The 21,942-nt window shown below is 31.1% G+C and overlaps 8 protein-coding genes across 8 annotated transcripts; 5 read left to right on the top strand and 3 right to left on the bottom strand.

Annotated features, from left to right (window-relative positions):
- Positions 1-100: 100 nt before the first annotated feature.
- VPS15 (ubiquitin-binding serine/threonine protein kinase VPS15) lies at positions 101-4,525 on the top strand (the record flags this gene model as incomplete). The annotated part of the gene is made up of 1 exon (XM_011275749.1): positions 101-4,525. One exon carries the CDS (start codon positions 101-103, stop codon positions 4,523-4,525), a length of 4,425 nt encoding a protein of 1,474 aa, XP_011274051.1.
- A 1,154-nt stretch (positions 4,526-5,679) lies between these two features.
- CIN5 (Cin5p) lies at positions 5,680-6,371 on the top strand (the record flags this gene model as incomplete). Its single annotated transcript, XM_011275748.1, has 2 exons — positions 5,680-5,722; positions 5,791-6,371. 2 exons carry the CDS (start codon positions 5,680-5,682, stop codon positions 6,369-6,371), a joined length of 624 nt encoding a protein of 207 aa, XP_011274050.1.
- A 311-nt stretch (positions 6,372-6,682) lies between these two features.
- BN7_3666 (DUF4112 domain-containing protein) lies at positions 6,683-7,842 on the top strand (the record flags this gene model as incomplete). The annotated part of the gene is made up of 3 exons (XM_011275747.1): positions 6,683-6,739; positions 7,123-7,325; positions 7,386-7,842. 3 exons carry the CDS (start codon positions 6,683-6,685, stop codon positions 7,840-7,842), a joined length of 717 nt encoding a protein of 238 aa, XP_011274049.1.
- Positions 7,843-8,168: 326 nt separating this feature from the next.
- ING5 (histone acetyltransferase YNG2) lies at positions 8,169-9,107 on the top strand (the record flags this gene model as incomplete). The annotated part of the gene is made up of 1 exon (XM_011275746.1): positions 8,169-9,107. One exon carries the CDS (start codon positions 8,169-8,171, stop codon positions 9,105-9,107), a length of 939 nt encoding a protein of 312 aa, XP_011274048.1.
- A 96-nt stretch (positions 9,108-9,203) lies between these two features.
- Positions 9,204-10,238, bottom strand: YIF1 (protein transporter YIF1; the record flags this gene model as incomplete). The annotated part of the gene is made up of 1 exon (XM_011275745.1): positions 9,204-10,238. The coding sequence occupies one exon, from the start codon at positions 10,236-10,238 to the stop codon at positions 9,204-9,206; it is 1,035 nt and encodes a 344-aa protein (XP_011274047.1).
- A 457-nt stretch (positions 10,239-10,695) lies between these two features.
- Positions 10,696-17,277, top strand: POL2 (DNA polymerase epsilon catalytic subunit; the record flags this gene model as incomplete). The annotated part of the gene is made up of 1 exon (XM_011275744.1): positions 10,696-17,277. One exon carries the CDS (start codon positions 10,696-10,698, stop codon positions 17,275-17,277), a length of 6,582 nt encoding a protein of 2,193 aa, XP_011274046.1.
- Positions 17,278-17,444: 167 nt separating this feature from the next.
- On the bottom strand, positions 17,445-19,556 carry AKR1 (palmitoyltransferase AKR1; the record flags this gene model as incomplete). Its single annotated transcript, XM_011275743.1, has 1 exon — positions 17,445-19,556. The coding sequence occupies one exon, from the start codon at positions 19,554-19,556 to the stop codon at positions 17,445-17,447; it is 2,112 nt and encodes a 703-aa protein (XP_011274045.1).
- A 181-nt stretch (positions 19,557-19,737) lies between these two features.
- Positions 19,738-21,735, bottom strand: SHE4 (She4p; the record flags this gene model as incomplete). The annotated part of the gene is made up of 1 exon (XM_011275742.1): positions 19,738-21,735. The coding sequence occupies one exon, from the start codon at positions 21,733-21,735 to the stop codon at positions 19,738-19,740; it is 1,998 nt and encodes a 665-aa protein (XP_011274044.1).
- Between the last annotated feature and the right edge of the window lie 207 nt (positions 21,736-21,942).

Here is a 21,942-nt window from a genome sequence, read left to right as displayed (position 1 = left end):
AAATATGTACTAAACGACAGCCATTAAACAATCCTATAATTCAAAATAAATCACTATCTTGACAATACATTGAGTCACATATAGGCTGCTTGATTTTATTATGGGTGCTCACTTATCATTGATGGCGCCAACCGCTCCATCCATTGCCCTTTCAGCATATGTTGATGTGTTGGATCAAATACAATATTTAGAACAATTAGGAACTTCAAGATTTTTGAAAACAGTCAAAGCAAATGATCCAGATGGTTCAATTGTTACAAAGGTATTCATTAAACCAAATGAAGGTATCGAATTATCGAAATGGAAGAAAATTCTTGATAAACAAAAAGATGATCTTGTTGATATACCTAGTGTTTTACCATATTTGAAAATAATAGAAACAGATAGAGCTGGTTATCTAATACGGCAATTTATCAAATCAAACATATATGATAGAATAAGTACAAGACCATTTTTGGAGAAGATTGAGAAAAAATGGATCATTTTCCAATTGTTGAATGCTGTTAATGATTGTCATGAAAGAGATGTTACACATGGTGATATTAAGACCGAAAATATACTTGTAACGTCATGGAATTGGATATTATTAACTGATTTTGCTCCTTTCAAACCGGTTTATTTACCAGAAGATAACCCAGGAAGTTTTTCATTCTTTTTCGATACATCACAAAGAAGAACATGTTATTTAGCACCTGAAAGATTTTTGAATAATGATGATTATGATGTGGAATTAAATGAAGGTGCTATTATAACGAAGGAAATGGATGTTTTCAGTTTAGGTTGTGCCATTGCTGAGATTTATTTGGAAGGTGTACCAATTTTCACTTTATCACAATTATATAAATATAAAAGAGGAGAGTTTGAACCAGATTTGAATGTAATTGATGATCCTCATATTAGAGAACTAGTGAAGAGTATGATAAGTTTGGATCCAAAAGATAGATCGTCAACAAAAGAATATTTAGATCAATACAAATCAGTTGCTTTCCCAGAAAATTTCTATACTTTCATTTATGAATATTTTAAAAGTTTTAATGAAGATATTGTTCCATTCCATTCAACTGGGAGAGTATATGAATGTGACTCAAGAATTAAACGTTTATATAATGATTTTGACAAAATATCATACTTCCTGGGTTATAAATATGAAGCAACAAAAGATGATGAGTTAGACGCTGATGAAAGAATCAGAAATGGTTCTTTGAAACCAATAAGACTTTCATTACCAGGGATACAGAAAAATTATAGCTTAAAATCAACCTCTAAAGTATTGGGTGGTCCAGATGATGCAGCATTAATATTTCTAAGCTTTATAGTTACAGCATCACGTAATGTTCGCCAAGAATCATCAAAAATTCAAGCATTGGAACTAATATTAGCATTAGCAGAAAGAGTTCACGATGAAGCCAAATTAGATAGAGTGCTTCCATATGTCATTTTGTTCTTTAATGATTCCTCCATCAATGTTCAAGCTACTGCTTTAAAGACTTTGACACAACTTTTGGTGCTTGTTGATGCAATTGGTCCTGTCAATGTTTTATTATTTTCTGAATATATCATACCTCGTTTATCTGCTTTGTTATCAAATGCTTCAACATATGTTAGAATTGTTTTTGCTGCATGTCTTCCATATTTATCTCAAACTTCATTAAGATTTCATGATATGGCTACCATTTTGAAGACTACTGTGCTTGAAACATCAATTGATCCTGAAACTGAAAATAATGGTATCTCACCAGTAGGTATGTTTGATATTTCAAAGGAAAGTTTACGTGCTGATTTTGAAACATTTGCGATCTCTATGCTAACAGATACTGAACCAAATGTTAAAATTGCATTGCTGAAAAATATTTTACCATTATGTTCATTCTTTGGTAAAGAAAAGACAAATGATTTGATTTTAAGTCATTTGATAACTTACTTGAACGATAAGAGCTCATTTTTAAGAATTTCTTTCGTTGAAGCTGTTGTTGGACTATCTATTTATGTCGGTAGTGCAAGTTTAGAGCATTATATTCTACCTTTATTAGTACAAACTTTAACAGATCCTGAAGAATTAGTGGTTATCAGAGTCTTACAAATTTTCAGAGATTTGAACAAATTAGGGTTGATAAGCAAAGATTACATTTGGGACCTTTTAAGTTCAGTTTCGAAATTGTTGCTACATCCTAATGAATGGATTAAACAGTCAGCATTAATGCTAATAATATCCACTGCTGAACATGTTTCATTAGCTGATTTATACTGTGTTTTATATCCTATTATTAGACCATATTTTGAATATGATGTTACATCATTTACATGGGATGGACTATATTCTGTTTGCAAACGTTCTATTTCACGTTCTGTCTATAATTTAGCTTGTACATGGTCATTAAGAGCTGAGAATTCATTGTTTTGGCAACAAGTTAAAAGTCCACATACAGATGCATTTGGTAATAGAGGTCTTGACTTTTTAAGTAAACCATTAGGTGGGCTATCTGCTTCAAAACAAAACGGTGTCAACTCTATAATATCATCACATAATGAAGTTCCGTTATCAAGTGAAGATAAATCTTGGATTGATAGACTTATTTCCTCTGGATTACATGAAAAGGAACTATGGAAAGTTGCTGATATGAGAGAATATATTTATAGAGTTTCCAGAATGTCTATCAGAAATGCTGGCAAAGAATATGAAGAACAAAATGGTGTTGAAACCCAAAAATTTGGTGTGCTACCCAAAAATGTTTTCTTTGATTCAAAATTACAATCAGATGTTTTATTACCAAGAACTTCGCATGAATCTTCAAGAAGCCCATTTGGTTCCATTGATGATCGTTTAAACGTTGATGCTTTAACTCAGAATGGATCAAATTCTGAAAACTTTGATGAGGTTACATTGACACCAGCTGAACTTAACAGATCACAAAGTATTGAAGTTAACGATGCTTCGGGGACATCTTTAGTACTTAAAAATTCCAAAGCAGCACCTTCAATAATTACAAATGAAGAAAATGCTTTTGGTGAACTGGAATCATCATTCCATCAAAGAAAACAATCATTGAAACCAAGGGACTCGAATGATCCGAAAGTTGTATCTACCATTATCACAAATAGTTATACTGGTAATGATCCATTCGTTGTTAGATTCTTGAATAGTATAAAAATTGAACCAACTTTAGAAGAATTTACAGAATTTGATAGTCCAGTTCAACAAATTAATCTAGCAGCCACTAAAAGTTGGACTCCAAAAGGTGATTTGATTTCACATACTAGGGAACATAAATCAAGTATAACTTCAATTGATGCATCACCAGATCATAGTTATTTCATAACTGGTGATAATGAAGGACACTTGAAACTATGGGAAACAGCAAGGTTGGAAAAGAATGTATCTCAGGTCTCCACATTAACTGTTGATTATGAATCACCTATTACCAAAATCGTGTTTTTGAATAATTATAATGTCTTTGCAGTGGCAGCTAAAAATGGCTCAATTAAAATTTTAAAAGTCTTATTCAAGAAGAATAAAAGAAATCATATTGTTCCTGATACATTAACAATTCTTCGTGAATTATATTTAGATGGTGATGACTATGCTGTGGATTTACAATTTGGCACAAGAAATCAAAAACATATACTATATTGTGTTACTTCGTCCTCTGAATTTATTTCCATTGATATAAAAAACATGGAAATCATATTAAAATTAGATGAAAATCCATCATATGGTAACATTACTTGCTTCACTATTGCAAAAGATGATAGTTGGTTATTAATTGGTACATCACTAGGTATTTTAAGTTTATGGGATTTAAGGTTCCAATTACATTTGAAATCATGGAAATTTAGAGCTGGATTTGCCATTAAGCAATTATCAACATGTTCAGATAATTATCATTTGAATAGAAAAAAAGGAAGATATGCAACTGTTATTGGTGGTACTGGTGATTTAGATGTTACAATATGGGATGTTAGTACTGGTACATGTCGTGAAGTATTTACAAGATCAACTGAAGGTAATAGTTTGGATAAGTTCAATCTGGATGAGATCCATAATTTGAAGACTAATAGCGATGATATTACAAGTAAATTATCAGATCTTTCAATAAATAAAATTGAAGCTGATCGTTCGTTAACTGCATTACAATTAGTGGAAAGACAAGTTGAAAATAGAAAAAAGTTTTGGGTACTTGCAGCTTCACCAAATTCAGATATGATAATGTGGAATGTATTACAACCAGAAGATTCCAAGATATTAAATAGAAGTATCAATCAAGAGAACAAACCTACATTTTCATCATCACAGATCAATCCAAATTTAAGAATCATTACTGAAAGATATCCAACAGAACCAGAAAACACTAGAGATAAAAGATTGGATAAGAAGCTAAAACGTACCAAACAATCCCTTCTGACAGACGCTCAACAAGACTTGATCAAGAGACACCATGATATAATCAATGGATTCATCGTTCTCAGTAGACCTTATAATATGATTGTCTCTGTTGATCGCTCAGGTACAATGAATGTGTATAAATGAAGTATAAAATTTAGTACTTGTTTTAAAAAAGAATGAATATGATCATATATTAATCTCATCTACCCCCAGCCTTTATAAATATTGAGCTTCTTAATAGAATGAAATAATAATAATGAACACGTAACTAATAACTAATATAGATTGCAGGTACGTGAATTTTTAATTAAACGACGTAACATCAAGAATGAATTATTACCTTAAATTAACTGGATAAAAACTCCAGTACAGCTATAATTATATCCTTAGGGCCTTCATATAAGCTAATCAATACACAGAGATTAATTTTCAATTTTGGAATTTCAATCAAAAACACACGATTTAAGGTCACAATTACCCATTTAGCTCTCACAATGGAGAGCTCACAGTTAGAATTGAAAAAAGGGTTCAAAAAAAGTTTTAAAGAAATTGATATACCACTTACAAAATTCAAATTACAAGTTTACATCGATTCCAAAGTCCAAAGTATTAAAATTTGATACGTATAAAAAGTTAAAACCCGCGAATTCTTATTTGTTTGTTTTTTTTACTTTTAGTGTTGCCACAGCGATTTCGTTTCCCGGTCAGTTGCTGAAAATTGAAATCCAGATTATATAAAAAGTTTTTCTTCCGTAATTGCTTTGTAATTTCCTCCAAACATCAACACTTTTATCAAGAATATTGTTGAACAACACCAATTTGGCTATTCAATACACTAGAATTCACTGAAAAGTAAGTAAATGATAAATATTTCTACTGAGTATCGTTCTACGTCCATCAATTCATGTTTATATGGGGTTTTTAACCATGTTTTCTTCATTGTTTACTTCCAAGGAACGTGAAGCATTGTTTACTCTGGAATTATATAAGCGTACGTGGTATCAGAGCTTAGGTAATGGCTTAACCTACACCAGATTTATAATCCAATAGCCCAGAGATCAAGATTGTTCACTTATATTTAGTTCATAATATTCAGTGTCGATTTTGGTCCTTTTTATTGATGACTTTGTTGTGTGTGTGTGTTTTTTTTCTCATATAATTCTTCGAGAATAAAGGGGGTTATTACCTTGTGGGAAAGGTTATAGATCTACACTAAACACGATGAATCTGAATGATGGATGAATGTTATTGTCTAACGAATGAATGAATACTAACAAACGACTAGCTAATCTATTATAATGTCTGCAACTACTAATCCATACTGGGAAGAAAAAAAAAGATGTATGTATATAACTTCAAAGGTTTGTTTATATGTTGATAACGCGTTACTAACAAAAACATTTCATTAGCTCTTGAAGAACAAATTGATCCAAGTTTCAGCAGAGAACATGAAACAATCAATCAATTGACTCAATTAACTCAAGCTCAAGCTCAACATAACCAACAAGCTCAACAAGCTCATCAACAAGCGCAACAACAAGTTCAACAACAAGCCCCAGAACATCAACAAGTTACACATGCTGCTGTTCCAACTCAACAACCTCATCCACAAAATTTGAATGAAGGTTTTGATGTTGCTGCTGTTGCAGTTGCTGCTTCAAATGATGGTCCAGATCAAGGTGATGATGGTTCAAAAGATGATGATGGTTCACCATTAAGTCGTAATGGCAGACAATTAACAAATACTAAAAGAGCTGCACAAAATAGAAGTGCTCAAAGAGCTTTTAGACAACGTAAAGAAATTTATATTAAAGATTTAGAAGAAAGAGTTAAAGAAGTTGATGCTTTAAAACAAACAATTGAAACTTTAAAACAAGAAAATATGCAATTAAGAGATTATAGTTTAGCTTTACAAGCAAAATTAATTGAACAACCTGATGTTCCAGCTCCTCCAGTTGTTTTTGGTTCAAGATCTGGTAAAAAAGAGTAAATTTAAAATAACGTTTCGTTTTACTCAACGTTTTGATTTTAAATGATTTTTTAAGGGGTTTCTAATGATTAACTGTACAATATATCAAAGTTTACTTGATTATACCGGTTTGTTTTCAATTTTTTTGTGGTTTTTAAATTTTTTTTATTGATTTCTTGAGCTTGATCATGTTTGATCAATGCTCCTGAATAATCAGAAATGATTGTTCTTCTTTATTATGTATTATTTGAATTATAAATATTTTGTTATTATCTGATACTTAATGATGTAAGCTTTTAGTTTATTGTCGAAAGACCTATAGTAGAGAGTTCATGACGTTGATTGTTGATTCTATAGAATTTAAACGTTGCGCTTTATTGACAACCCCGGTAAAAAATAAGTTTGGTGTCAAAAGGCAAAAGGTTGCTAGCAAAGCCGATTTGAAATTTCTATTTAAAAAGACCCTAATATTCACCAGAAACAATCGAAGACAATCACATAATCCCAAATATCAAATAAATTAAAGAATAAATAAATTTCAAGATGGGTATTCCGTTTGCAGGTTATATCATCAAATATATAACACAAAGAGTGGGTACAATTGATTGTGACAAATCTTGTTAAGGTTTAGAAATTAACAAATTTACATATCAGGTTTTTAGAGAGAATCAATTAAACAAATTTGGGACAGAAGACCCTTACTATGAAGTTGTAAGTATTCATTGAATAAATGTTTTATTACAATGTCCACATTTATTAACATCAGCTTTAGTTTGAAATTGAACAACAATCATTCTTTGGTGGTGCACCAAAAGTTAAAAAAATCAAGAAACCAAAACCAATCCCAGTTGGTATTTCAAGTAATGATGAAGCAGTCATGAGAAAAGTTTTAAGAAGAGCTTATCATCTAGATATGCTTTTCAACATTGCTGGTTATAGAATTGGTTACACTGGGTTGATTGGTTTTATTCCTGTGTAAGTATAAGTTCTATTAAAATGCACTTGAAAGGAAATACTAACAGTTTATATATATAGTGTTGGTGATATTGCTGGAGTTTTGTTTTCTTTATTATTATTGAAAACTGCAAGACAAGTTGATGGTGGGTTACCTTGGGATGTTCAATTGAAATTCCTATTCAACATTCTAGTTGATTTCTTGGTTGGGTTAATTCCAGTTGTTGGTGATATTGTTGAAGTAATGTACAAGGCAAATTCAAGAAATGCATTAATCTTGGAAAAACATTTACAAGCAAAAGGTGAAAGAAACTTAGGATTGAAAAGGTCAGAACAAGGTCGATTGATTGATGATACAAGAAGTATTTCAAGCTCTGTTATTTCGGAAGATGATGGTGAAGAATTAAATCATATAAAATCACCTCTCAAGCATAGAGTTCCACCTTCAGAAAATGTTGAGGTTCGAAACAACCTGAATGTTGGTAAAGATCCTTATAAATCTGCTAATATCTTGAGAGAACGAACATATTCAAGATGAAGAGAATATGATCAAAATTGAAATATTGCGTTACTTATAAGCCAATTGAATTAACAGATTAGAGATGAAAATACTAAATTAAGTCAAGAATACGATGATACGATATATTCTATTCAATATTTCTTTGTAGAATCTGTTGGTATCTAGAATTTAGGCCTTTTGTTTAAGTTTGTTTAAAATTTGGTATACCATCTGCCACCAAATCGGGTCACTAAAATCCCACAGTAAATTTCTTTCAAAAAAACTGATAAACCAAAACATCAACACTTTAACGAGTACAATAACGGAAAATCATCAGATCAACAACAAATTTATCATATTCCATCATGGATACAGCTGCTATCTTGGAACAGTATACCCAGGATATCTCTAATCTACCTGCTGAGCTACAACACTTGTTATCAGAGCTAGGAACCAGTGATTCAAATTTATATGAAGTCCGTCGTAAAGTACTACAAAAAGATTCAACAATTCATAAGTTTATTAAACAACATGGTTCTTTAACTAAAAATCCAAAAGAAAATCAACTATATCCTAAAATCAGAGATGATTTTAGAAAAGCTGAACAAATACAGAGAGCTAAATTAGTTACTGCAAATACTGGGTTATTTTTAACTGCAAAACATTTGGTTAAATTAGAATCTGATATTGAAAAATTAAAAGCTGAAGGTTTATTAGCACTTGATGAATTAGATATTGATTCGGATGATGAATTGTTTTCAAGTAAACCTGGTTCAAGAGCTTCTACTGCTGCTGCTGCTGCTGCTGCTAGTATTGGATCTGCTTTGGGTAATGGACATGGTATTAGTAGTATTGATTTAACACCAAGTAATACTAATACTAATACTAATTCTACAACTGTTAAGAAACAATCAAGAAAATCACAAGCTCCAAAATCTTCAACCCCAAATGCCACTAATACAACTTCAACTTCAAGACCACAAAAAAGACAAAGAAATGAAGATTCTAAAACTCCAGATCCAAAAATTGAATCAGTTATACCGAATGCTTCATCAAATTTGAAAATTTCAACAAAAGCTCCAAAAGTTGAAAATAATGCTAATGAAGAAGAAAATGAATTATATTGTTTTTGTCAACGTGTTTCATTTGGTGAAATGGTTGGTTGTGATAATGATGATTGTAAATTTGAATGGTTCCATTATGAATGTGTTGGATTAAAAGAACCACCAAAGGGGAAATGGTATTGTTCAGATTGTATTGAAAGACAAAAAGTTAAAGAAACTAAAAAGAAGAGAAAACAATGATTTTTTGGTGTTCTACAATTACGATAATACTTTTTTTAATGATTTAATGAACGTTCTATATTTATATATATATTATGCAGCTAGTAGAAATACTCATCAACTTAATAACCATAATAATAAACCTTGGAATAATGCATATGCAAGTAAGAAATAATTTGAATTTTTAGCAGATTTACTATTCATTGTTTGAGCAGAATTATGAACACCACCATAAAGATTAAATCTTATAGCTCTAATTTCAAAAAATCCATAAGCAGCTAATAAATAAAGATAAAAACCAATATTTATAAATCTTGAAGTTGAAATATTTTTAATTAAAACTAATAAAACTAAAGGAACAAATTTATAACCAATATATGAAACTAAATCCCAAATTTTAGAATTAACACCTAATAAATATAAACCTAATTTTAAAACAGTTAAATCTAATAATAAATAAGCTAAAGTTGAACTTGTTTTAAAACCAAAAACTTCTGGATGAAATTCACCTTTTAAACCAGCTAAAAGTGCTAATAATAAGATATATGTAACAGTACCCATCAATGGGATATATAAATCAACAGCGTTTTTATCTTCTAACGGATAAGCATATAATTCAGTACCAGCATCAACTTGATTATTACTATCATCAGATCTTCTATAACTTCTTAACCAACTTTTATTTTGGAAAGGATATAAAATTAATAATAATTTACTTAAAACATAAGAATTTGAAACTTTAAAATAATATTTTATATCATCAGTATGAACATATTTCCCAAAATTTTGTTCCATAAATTGAGAACTTGCTTGAAATGCACCTTGACCAATTTGATAAGTCATTTGAGCTCTTGGATCATTAATAAAATTACCAAAAGCTGGATTATCACCTTGATTAGCAGCTGGTGTAAAGAATTGATTTGGATTTTGACCTGGTATTTGTTGACCTGGAACAAATTGTTGTGAACCAAATGGCACAGTACCACCAGCACCACCGGCACCTACACCTATTGGTTGTTGATGTTGATGAAGTTGTTGTGGATGTGGTACCTGACTTCCAAATGAAGTTGCGCGTTGTGGTTGTGGTTGTTGGACCCTGTTTGTCTGGGTAGCATCTGCATCTGCAATGTTTGCGTATGGATTGTAGGACATTGTCACCTTCCTTCTATATCAATTGACTGGATCCTATCCTTCGTCAACTTTTGTCTCTGACGTTGTTTTGCTGTGTTTTCGTTCCGTTGTTTGTTGTTTAACAGATCAACTTTTTGAAAATTGAAATTCGCGAAACTTTTTTTTAGAAAACTTCACGTGACGCGTCACCTGATCTTAAAATTACCCTTTTGGGACGAATTCAGAATTGACGCGTTTGGCGTTTTTTTTTTATACGCGTAGAAAATTAAAATTTAAATCTCAATTTGTAAAACACTAAAAAGACACAATAATTTGATAAGTTTCACAATTCATTTGATACTCATTTGATACCTGCTTCAACATAATATTCCACCAAAAGCCTATTACACTCATACACTCATATACATACACTCGCTGCCTTGAATCTATCCCATTATTCCAATACCTCTATACTATAAAAGATTAAGCATCATTCATTATGGGTGCTCCAGCTAATGGAAAGTATAAAGGTTCCACCACTGCCAGATATGTCAAAAGTTCCATAAACCCTAGAGATGATTACGTGCCGAATGGTGGTCCAGCTGCATTCCAAGCTCAAAGAGCTGAAACTAAATCAAAATTAGATCAAGTAAAGAAGATTGATCAAATAGATACAATGATGGGGTTTGAAAGATTTGATTCAGGTCCTTCCAAAACAGGTTGGTTGTGTAATATGCATGCTACAACTATCCCAAGTAAAGATTATATCGCTGGTGTTTCTGGTGTTGATTATTATTTCTTAGATGAAGAAGGTGGTACTTTTAAAGCTACTATTCAATATGATCCATATTTTCTTGTTGTATGTACTCCGGGTTCAGAAGCTGAAGTGGAAGAATTATTAAAGAAAAAACTTGAACAATATTTAAAATCAGTGGCCAAAATAGAAAAAGATGATTTAGCTATTCCAAATCATTTGATTGGTATTAAAAGTTCATTATTAAGATTAAATTTCCCAAGTTCAAGTGATATGTTTGAAGCTAAAAAAATAATACAACCAATTGTTAAAGAAAATCAAACTAAAAAAGATACAAAAGATTTATATTCTGCAGTTAATAATAACTATACAGATGCATTTTCATTACAAAATAAAGTTGAATCTCATGTTGATGCTACTGATTATATTGAAGATATCCGTGAACATGATGTGCCCTATTGTACTCGTGTTTCAATTGATAAAAATTTAAGAGTTGGTAAATGGTATAAAGTTTCTGCTGATCAAGGTGATGTTGAAACTGAAGAAATTCCTGATAGAATTGATTTCGGTGATGCTGTTATCTTAGCTTTTGATATTGAAGCTACCAAGAGACCTTTGAAATTCCCTGATAGTTCAATTGATCAAGTTATGATGATTTCTTATATGATTGATGGTGATGGGTTTTTAATTACAAATAGAGAAATTATTTCTGAAGATATCGATGATTTTGAATATACTCCAAAAGCTGAATATCCTGGGCTTTTCACTGTTTTCAATGAACCTGATGAAAAAGCAACATTAGAAAGATTTTTCGAACATATCAGAGAAGCCAAACCAACAATTATTGCTACTTTTAATGGTGATTTCTTTGATTGGCCATTCATTGAAGCTAGAGCTAATGTTCATGATTTAGATATGTTTGATGAAATTGGATTTGCAATTGATGGTGAAGGTGAATATAAATCAACATATTGTGCTCATATGGATTGTTTCAGATGGGTTAAAAGAGATTCTTATTTACCACAAGGTTCTCAAGGTTTGAAAGCTGTCACAACATCAAAATTAGGTTATAATCCAATTGAATTGGATCCTGAATTAATGACACCTTATGCATATAGTAAACCACAATTATTATCAGAATATTCTGTTTCAGATGCTGTTGCAACTTATTATTTATACAAAAAAATTATTAGTAATTTCATTATTTCATTAGGTATAATTGTTCCATTAAATCCTGATGAATTACTACGGAAAGGTACAGGTACCCTTTGTGAAATGTTACTTATGGTTCAAGCTTATGAAAATGATATTTTACTACCCAATAAACATGTGGATCCTCTAGAAAGATTTTATGATGGTCATCTTTTAGAATCAGAAACTTATGTTGGTGGTCATGTTGAATCATTAGAAGCTGGTGTCTTTAGATCAGATTTAGAAAGTGAATTTAAAATAGATCCAACAGCTATTGATGAACTTATAGCTGATTTAGATAATGCTTTAAAATTTAGTATTGTTGTGGAATCTAAAGTAAAATTAGAAGATGTTGAGAATTATGATGAGGTTTATAATGATGTTAAATCTCAATTATTAGCTCTTCGGGAAAATCCAAAAAGAAGTGAAAAACCATTAATTTATCATGTTGATGTTGCATCAATGTATCCTAATATTATGTGTTCAAATCGTTTACAACCAGATTCAATGAAGACTGAAAAAGATTGTGCAGCATGTGATTTTAATAGACCTGGTAAAACTTGTGATAGAAGAATGACATGGGCATGGAGAGGTGAATATTATCCTCCAAAGATGGATGAATATGGTATGGTTAAAAGATCTTTACAAAATGAAACTTTTCCTCCAAAGAAACCTTATCAACCAAGAAGAACATTTGAAGATTTATCATATCAAGAACAAGTTGCTCAAATTAAAAAAAGATTACAAGATTATTCAAGAAAAAATTATCATAAAGTTAAACAATCTGAAACTGTTGAAAGAGAATCCATCATTTGTCAAAGAGAAAATCCATTCTATGTTGATACTGTTCGTTCTTTCAGAGATCGTCGTTATGAATTCAAAGGTTTAGCTAAAGTCTATAAAAAAAAATCAGACACTAAAGATCGTACTGCCAAAGAAGAAGCTGAAAAGAGAGTTGTTTATTATGATTCTTTACAACTTGCTTTTAAAGTCATTTTAAACAGTTTCTATGGTTATGTTATGAGAAAAGGTTCCAGATGGTACTCCATTGAAATGGCTGGTATTACTTGTCTTACTGGTGCTACAATCATTCAAATGGCTAGAGGTTTAATTGAAAGATTAGGTAGACCCTTAGAATTAGATACTGATGGTATTTGGTGTATTTTACCAAAATCATTTCCAGAAGATTTCACTTTCAATTTGAAAAATGGTAAGAAAGCATTTTGTTCATATCCATGTTCAATGTTGAATTATCTTGTTCATGAACAATTTACAAATCATCAATATCAAACATTAGTTGATCCAGTAACGAAGAAATATGAAACACATAGTGATAACTCTATTTTCTTTGAAGTTGATGGTCCATATAAAGCCATGGTTTTACCAACATCTAAAGAAGAAGGTAAAGGTTTGAAGAAACGTTATGCTGTCTTCAATGATGATGGTTCACTTGCTGAATTAAAAGGTTTTGAATTGAAAAGACGTGGTGAATTACAATTAATCAAGAATTTCCAATCTGATATTTTCAAATTATTCTTGGAAGGTGATACTTTAGAAGGATGTTATGGTGCTGTTGCTAATGTTGCCAATAGATGGTTAGATGTTTTAGACACCAAAGGTCGTATGCTTGAAGATGAAGATTTGATAGAGTTGATTTGTGAAAATAAAAGTATGAGTAAGAGTTTAGAAGAATATGAAGGTCAAAAATCTACTTCTATTACAACTGCTCGCAGATTAGGTGAATTTTTGGGTGCTGAAATGGTTAAAGATAAAGGTTTACAAGTCAAATATATTATTTCTGAAAGACCAATTAATGCTCCAGTTACTGAAAGAGCCATTCCTGTTGCTATTTTCTCATCTGATATCACTGTCAAAAGAAATTTCTTAAGAAGATGGTTATTAGATCCTTCATTGGATGATTTTGATGCAAGAAACATTATTGATTGGAATTATTATAAAGAGCGTCTTGAATCAGTTATTCAAAAAATTATCACAATTCCAGCTGCTTTACAAGATATCGAAAATCCAGTTTCAAGAGTTGCACATCCAGATTGGTTACAAAAAAGAATTGCAACTAGTAAAGATAAAAAGAAGCAATCATCACTTTCTACATTTTTTACCAAGACTAAAAGTAATCCAATTGATATCATGAAAGATATTGAAGATATTGGTAAAGAAAATGAACTTTCTGGTAAGAAACCATTAGTCGGTAAAGTCACTTCTAAGAAGCGTAAAAATCATCACACTGAATCATCTGAACCTTCTGAAGAAGACACCAACTTGTTAAATGGTCCATGTCCAGCTCCTGATGAAGATTATGTTGGATTCTTAGCATATCAAAAAGTCAAATGGAAAGTTCAAAAGAAATCAAGAGAAAGAAGAAAAGCATTGTTTGGTGAATCTTCAGAATCTAGTTATAGATCTACTGTCGGTAATATGGTTCGTAATCAAGCAGAAAACTTTGCTGGTTCAACATGGCAAGTTCTTCAATATAAGTTGGATTCAAATCCTGGTGATATCAAAGCATTTGTTTTGATTGATGGTAAAATTCAATCTTTTATTTTCCATATTCCAAGAAAATTATATATGAGTTTCAGGTCTTCTGTTTTACCAGATGGTACAATTCCAAGTTGTGAAGTTGAAAAAGTCAATAGTATTTTACCAAATGGTCATAAAGCTTCAAACTTATTCAAATTGACAATGCCAGAAACTGTTTATCAAGATGAATTGAGTAAAGCTGGTAGTGTTTTGCAAAATCCAAACGTTCTTGGTATTTATGAAGCTCAAGTTGAACCAACTGAAAGAGCCATTATGGAACTTGGTAATTCTGTTAATTTCAACTCAAGTAAAATAGGTTCATTGGGTAAAGGTTTGAAAAATGGTTTTGATTTGAAATCTCTATCAATGACTGATACTACACATTATTTGCAAAAATTTACAATGCCAACAGCATATTTGTTTCATATGGTTACCAATAATTATCAAATATATTCCTTGTTCAAATCATGGGATAAGAAAGTTATGTTGTTTGTTTTGAAACCATCAAGAAATGCTCAACCAATCAGTGGTAATTTAGAAAAGATTTATAGAGATCTTTATGAAGCTAAAAGGGAAAAGATTGCACCATTGTATGGTATCATTGATTATCAAGAAGAATTAGAATTTGAAACCGTTTATTTTGAAGAACTTCCAAAACTTCACAGAAAGTTAAACAGTTTCATCAATAAAATCAATGAAGAAAGTCCAACCAAACCATTATTTGTCTTACAATCACCAACTGCTAATAATCTTTCAAAATCATTCAAAACATTGAGTGATTTCCCAGTTATTCATATGAATGTTGGTGAAATTAATGTTCCAGCTATTGGATGGCAAGGTATTGTCTTGAAAAGAGTTTGTAACCATTATTTGGCGTTAGCTTCATGGATCAAGCATTTATTAGCATTGGCTAAATATGGTAATATTCCATTATGTAACTTGAGAGCTGATAACATTGGTTATTTGATTGATATTGAATATGCTAGAAGATTAAAGAAAAGTGATATCGTTTTGTGGTGGTCACCAAGGCCTACTCCAGATTATGGTGGATTAGAAAAAGATTCCATTTTGATGGATAATGAAAATTATGAATTCCCAATTATCAATAACCCAGAAATCTATGAAACTGTTGCATTAGAAGTTGATGTTTCCAATTTAACTATCAATACTGTGTTAACATCTGCTTTGATTAACGAAGCTGAAGGTACTGATTTAGCAGAAGTTGAATTGATTCATGATGAAAATAGTGGTACTTCAACATTTGCTGAAGATTCGTTCTCTGGTCCAGGGTTATCTGTTTTGAGAACTATGGTTAAAGATTGGTGGGATGATGCTGTTAAAGACAATGCTAATGCAGATTCTATGGTTCATACATTTGTTTCTTGGGTTCAAGACAGCCAATCATATTTATACGATTCTTCATTGAAATATCATGTTCATAATTTGACCAAAAAAGCATTACTGCAATTAGTTGGTGAATTCTCCAAGCTGGGTTCAAGTGTTATATTTGCTAATAGATCTAAAATTATTTTAAGAACTTCAAAAGTTTCTGTTGAAACATCATATGCTTATGCACAATATGTTGTTAAAGCTGTTAGATCTAGACCATTATTCAATTATTTGGATTTACAAATTGATAAATATTGGGATCTATTGATTTGGATGGATGAACATAATTTTGGTGGTAGAGCATGTTTAGAAATTTCAGAAAAGGAAGAACAAGATTTAATTGGTCTTTCTAAATGGCAAATTAAACAATATTTACCTTCAATTATCCAACCAGAATTTGAAGATTGGGTCATTATTTTCTTGGATGCTTTAATCAAAGATAAGAATAAGATGGCTAATGTGTTGTCAACACCAAGAGTTACACAAATCAATCATATATTAAAGAAAAATCAAGGTACTAAAACTCAAGATGAAGATATCCAAAATGGTCTTTTCGAAAGCTTCAGAAAACCTTTGTTGAAAAGAGTCAAACAACTACTTCGTAATCAGACAGAGGCTATTCTTGATACTGATTTGATTAATGAATATGAGTTCCCAAGATTACCAGGTTCATCAACGGTTTTGAAAAATCCAGTTTTAGAACTTGTTAAATTTTTATGTGCAATTTTCAGTCTTTCCAAAAAGAGAAATCTTTCAGTTAGGTTACTTCGTAAGGAATTATTAAACATTTTTGAAATTAGGGAATTTGCTAAAGAATCAGTGTTTTATAATCCAAGTAAATCATTGAAAGTTCCTGGTATTTTATGTGAATATTGTCATCATATTAGAGATCTTGATTTTTGTCGTGATGAAGCTAAACATTTATGGAAATGTGAAAAATGTGATCATAATTATAACAAGGCATTAATTGAAGAAAGATTAATCAATACATTAGAGAAAACAATTACAAATTTCTTTGTTCAAGATTTGAAATGTGAAAAATGTAATAGAGTTAAAGAAAGTAACATGTCAGATTATTGTTCATGTTCAGGTCAGTTTGTGGAATCACAAACTAAACAAGATGTTTCTTCAAGTGTGGAAACATTTGATAGAATTTCAGCATTTTATGATTTAAGACTATTGAAAGATTTTATCGATCAGGTCTTCTAATGATATATTATTAAAATTGTACATTATTTATTTAAAAAAAAAGGTCATATATACGGTATAATAATTAGTTAATATTAAAAAAGTAATATAGTATTTAATTACAGGTTTTTTATAAGGTTTTTAAAAGTTCATCAACGTAGAATTAATTCTTATAAAACAATACATTATCACACAATGTTTTGATCATAGACGATTCTTCTCTCTGGTAAAGTGTATAACTTATAATAATCAACAGTTTGACCGTTCAAATTAGCTTCACTATTAACTGGTAATTTGAAAACATTTCTAACATCTAAACGTTCATCACCACTAGCAAACCAGAAATCAATACAATTTTGTTTAACCCCATAATCAGTTGGAACTGTTTCAATTGGTGAATTACTTTTCAATCCCAAAACTTGTTTAAAAGCAATTGCAAATTGATCAATACCAGTTAATAAACAGAATGTGCTCAAACAATTACGATCTTTTGGAGCAAAAGGAGCTGTATTAGAATCACCACCGCTAAGTTCTGCTGGAGCACTTGAGAAATGTGGGTTAGCACCATTTGCAGCACGTTTGGTATAAACTGATAATTCTAAAGTTGTTAAACCTTTTGAAATTTGGAAAAATTGAGAGAATAATAAGAAAGTAACCCAAATTGATTGGAAAATGGTCCATGCAGTTAATGTGAAAATAAATGAGGATTCATAGCATCCTGTACATAAATCATCATCCAATAAAAAGCATTCTTCCTTGGTTTCTTTTAATTCATCAAAATACTCCAAAACTAAATGGAAAAATAAAAACATTGTCAATTCTAATGATATTACGAAAAACATAAATACTTTATGATTTCTTAGACCAACATCATTATAAACCCATGGACAAAAATGATCATATCTAGCAACACACTTTTCATATAATGAAGAATATTTTGATCTCAAAGGTTTTTTAATATAAGTATTAATACAGAAATTTCTTGCATCAAATTTCCCAATTTGTAATAATTCTTCAATTGTTGCCTTAATTTCTTCATTAGAATCTGGAGTTTGAATAATACCAGGATCTTTAAACATGGCCTTGAAAAATGAATAAACAACAGCTGTACTTAGCCCTGCAAAGATTAAATTTGATAATGGTGCTTCTGATAAAGTATATGGAAGAATTGTAAAGATCCATGAAAAAAGAATCCAAAATGCTGTACCTGAAAATATACCAGATAAATAAGGTGATTTAATAAATGGTGATGAGCTTAAAACATAACAAGGGAATATAAATTTCTTCAAAATTTTGGTTGATACTAAGAATAGAATTATTGATATTATTAATGCAAAAAATGCATTTGTTTGAGCATTGATGTATAGAGCAGATCCTAAAAGAGCATAAGGAGTCAAGAATGTGATTATTTTAGCTCCTTTAGCTGAAAAATGTTTTGTGATTGGGTTCCCTGATGGATCTAAACCACATTGGAATAAAGCATCTTTCAATACACCAGTACTATTCATATTTTGAGCAACATCGAAGCAAGTTTTTCCATCATTTGTCTTTTGATAAATATCTGAACCTTTTTCAATCAATCGCTTGATACAATCCTTTTGACCTCTGATTAATGACCAATGAAGAGCAGTGAAACCTTGTTCGTCAACTAATTTAACATTAGCATTAAAATTCAATAACGCATCAACACTTAATGAATCACCTTGATAACCCGCCCATATGAGTGCAGTTCTTCCCTGTGGATCTGCTGAATCAATTGGTACTTGATCAACGAATGCTAAGACATAAATCACCAACATGATATTTGAAGAATGAACAGCTAAATGTAGGGTATTGAAACCTTGAGAATCAGCTTTAGTAGGATCCGCACCATTCTTTAATAGATAATCCACAATGTATACCAGACCATAACGACAAGCCCAATGCAATGGAGTAGCATTCAAATCACCACCAGGTCTATCAACTTCAGCCCCCTTTGACACCAAGTACTTAACAATAGAGAGTCTATTATTAATAGCAGCCCAATGAAGCCCACTGACGTTATTTTCATCCACATCTGAACCCAATTCAATGGCCTCAGATTCAATCAAGTCCTTCACTGTTACCAAATCACCAGTTTGACACGCCTCCACGTATTTCTTTATTAGGATGTCACTTTCATTGTCTATTGTCTTTTGAGCCGGTTGGATCGAAGAGCTCGAAACGGGACTTTGATTCCCCTGCGTATGTTCTTGATCCAGGGTCTCGTTGAGCTCAACTGTTTCCAAATCGTCAAACTTATCCGTGTTCTCAGCAGACATTGTCCCTCTGAATCAATTGAAATGAATTGAAGTATCCCTTAGTAAACGGTTACAACTTGGTAGTCAAAAATGATTTAGGCTGATTTTCGCTTTTTAATTTTAGACCCAGAAATTCTGGGCTGTATATAAAAGGCCGCGAATTGGTTCTACAATAATAAATTTATTAATACTTCATGAATTTCTACTTGAATCTAACAATCTTGGTGATCTCGAGAGCCATCTCAAACGGTTCAGTGCTTCTCTTTGTATTTCGTATCACTTTCTCAATCCCGTTTTTCAGCTGTGTGTTGGTGGACAATGAAGTGATGATTTGGGAATTCTCTTCGGAATGGAAAACCAAGTAATAAAGAACATAAAGAGTTCTTTCTAAAAGGTCTTGTTCTTTGTATTGTTCATTCAAGATCAAGGAAAGATTCTTGAGTAGCTTGTCGTCTTTGATAACCTCTTGTGCGATGAATTCAATAGTGATACCAAATGATAAAGCTGCAACTGCTGAATTTTGAGATTTCAAATCTGGTAACCCAGTATACTGAACTAATAAATCATATCTTCTCTTTGAATCTTTATTTGAAAAATCAAAAAGTCCTGCAACATTCTCCTTATGTTGTACTGCATTACATACCAACTCAATGGCAGCTCTTCGTATTGCAGTTTCTTCATTATTCAAGTAATGATCTATGATTTTCCATTGTATTGGAGTGAATGCACCGTTATCAACAGCATTAGCATTTGTTAATGAAATCAATGCTTGTAATTGCTCCTTTTGAGTTATACCATCAATGGAAAGGTATTGAAATAAGGCAAATTGTGCCTCGCGAAGACGGAAAACTGTAGATGGATTTGTTGTTAATAATAAATTTGAAATTGATTGATATGCAAATTTTAAAATCTCTTGTGGGATATTATCTAATGTTATTGAACGTATCACAATTTCCAAACCTGCTTGTGATAATACCTGTGGACGATTTTGTTTTTCTTTTGATAAATTATAAACCAATTTTATAGCAGGTAAAACTGAAGTTAATGATAATTTTTTATGTGATGATAAATTATGAATAACATTTCTTTCTAAAAGATCTTCTTGAAATTGTTTAATATCCTCTGGATCTTCTTCAATTTCAGATTCAAGTCCCTTTTTAGCATGTTGTTTTAATTCTGAAACCTCGGATTTTTCCTCAATCGTACTTAAATTAGCTAATGTAACTAAAGCACCATAAATATCTTCTAATGAAGCACCTTCTTTTGGATCCAAGAGTTTAGTTAGATCTAGAATGACTTCATCATCGCTTCTTATTCTTTGCTTTATACTTGGCTTGATTGATAAATATGCCAAAGCTTCAACTGTGAACTTAGTAAATTTCTTTGTTAATATATCATAAAGATCATTAATATTCAATGATTTTTCAGATTCTAATTGTGTGAAATTCCATGTTTTGATAATAACTAATGCAGATAATTCTTGAATCTCAATATCATTATATTTCACAGCTTCAACAAGGACTGAAGTGAATTTGGAGGCAATTAGTTTTCTTGTTTCATCATCTGAACATAAAGCAGATAAGAGATTTAACCCTTCTTTAATCACTTTTTGGGAAGAATACTGACTAACTTTTACTATTGATTCTTGAACAGCTTCAACTTGGAAAAGTGCCTTACCTTGTTCCTTATCAATTTCAAAAATTGTTGCCACTATTTTGAAAATTGGTGCATATTGTTCCCTAGCATTTAATATATCTAATTGTTGATCAATTAAAACCAAAGTTTCTGAAGGGTTAGCCTTGTATAATCTAATAATGGAAACCCAACATTTTTCTAAATCAACAATCTTGAATATAGTGCATGATACAAGAATCTCAGCATCTTTAATAACAAACCCTTTAGTACTTAAGATTAATGATAATGTATCTGATACAAATTCTAGTTCCGAATCACTTTGAGTATGTTTAATTTTGGAGATTAAAAATTGAATAATTGCCTCTGATTTGGATCTATCACCCTTCAATAGCAATGCCAATGGTATATCAGTCTTCAATGCCAACTCATACGCTCTTTCAACGTTTTCTAGGATCAATTTCTCAAGATCCGATGAGCCTTTGGATTTGTTCAACTGATCTTTCACCACTGAGACGTCAAGTTCCTCAATTGAACTGCGGGAAAAAAGCTCCTCCAGTGTAGACATTCCCAAAATTGAACCACTTTATACAGAAATACTTCCAGTCACTCTTTGAGTCTCTGTTAACACCAATTCAAAACATTTTTAAACTGCAAATGTTCACTTTTCGTTGATGGCTTCGCGACCATAAACAAAAATACTCATTAAAGGCAAACTACAAATCAAAATATTGCTTCATCATCTTGAAGAACTTTTAAAGAAAACAAGAATCAT

This window comes from Wickerhamomyces ciferrii, contig 00108 (assembly GCF_000313485.1).
Source record: "Wickerhamomyces ciferrii WGS project CAIF00000000 data, strain NRRL Y-1031 F-60-10, contig 00108, whole genome shotgun sequence".
NCBI lineage: Eukaryota > Fungi > Ascomycota > Saccharomycetes > Phaffomycetales > Wickerhamomycetaceae > Hansenula > Hansenula ciferrii.
Note: the sequence above shows the minus strand (reverse complement) of the source record. Positions and strands in the feature narration are given on the sequence as shown.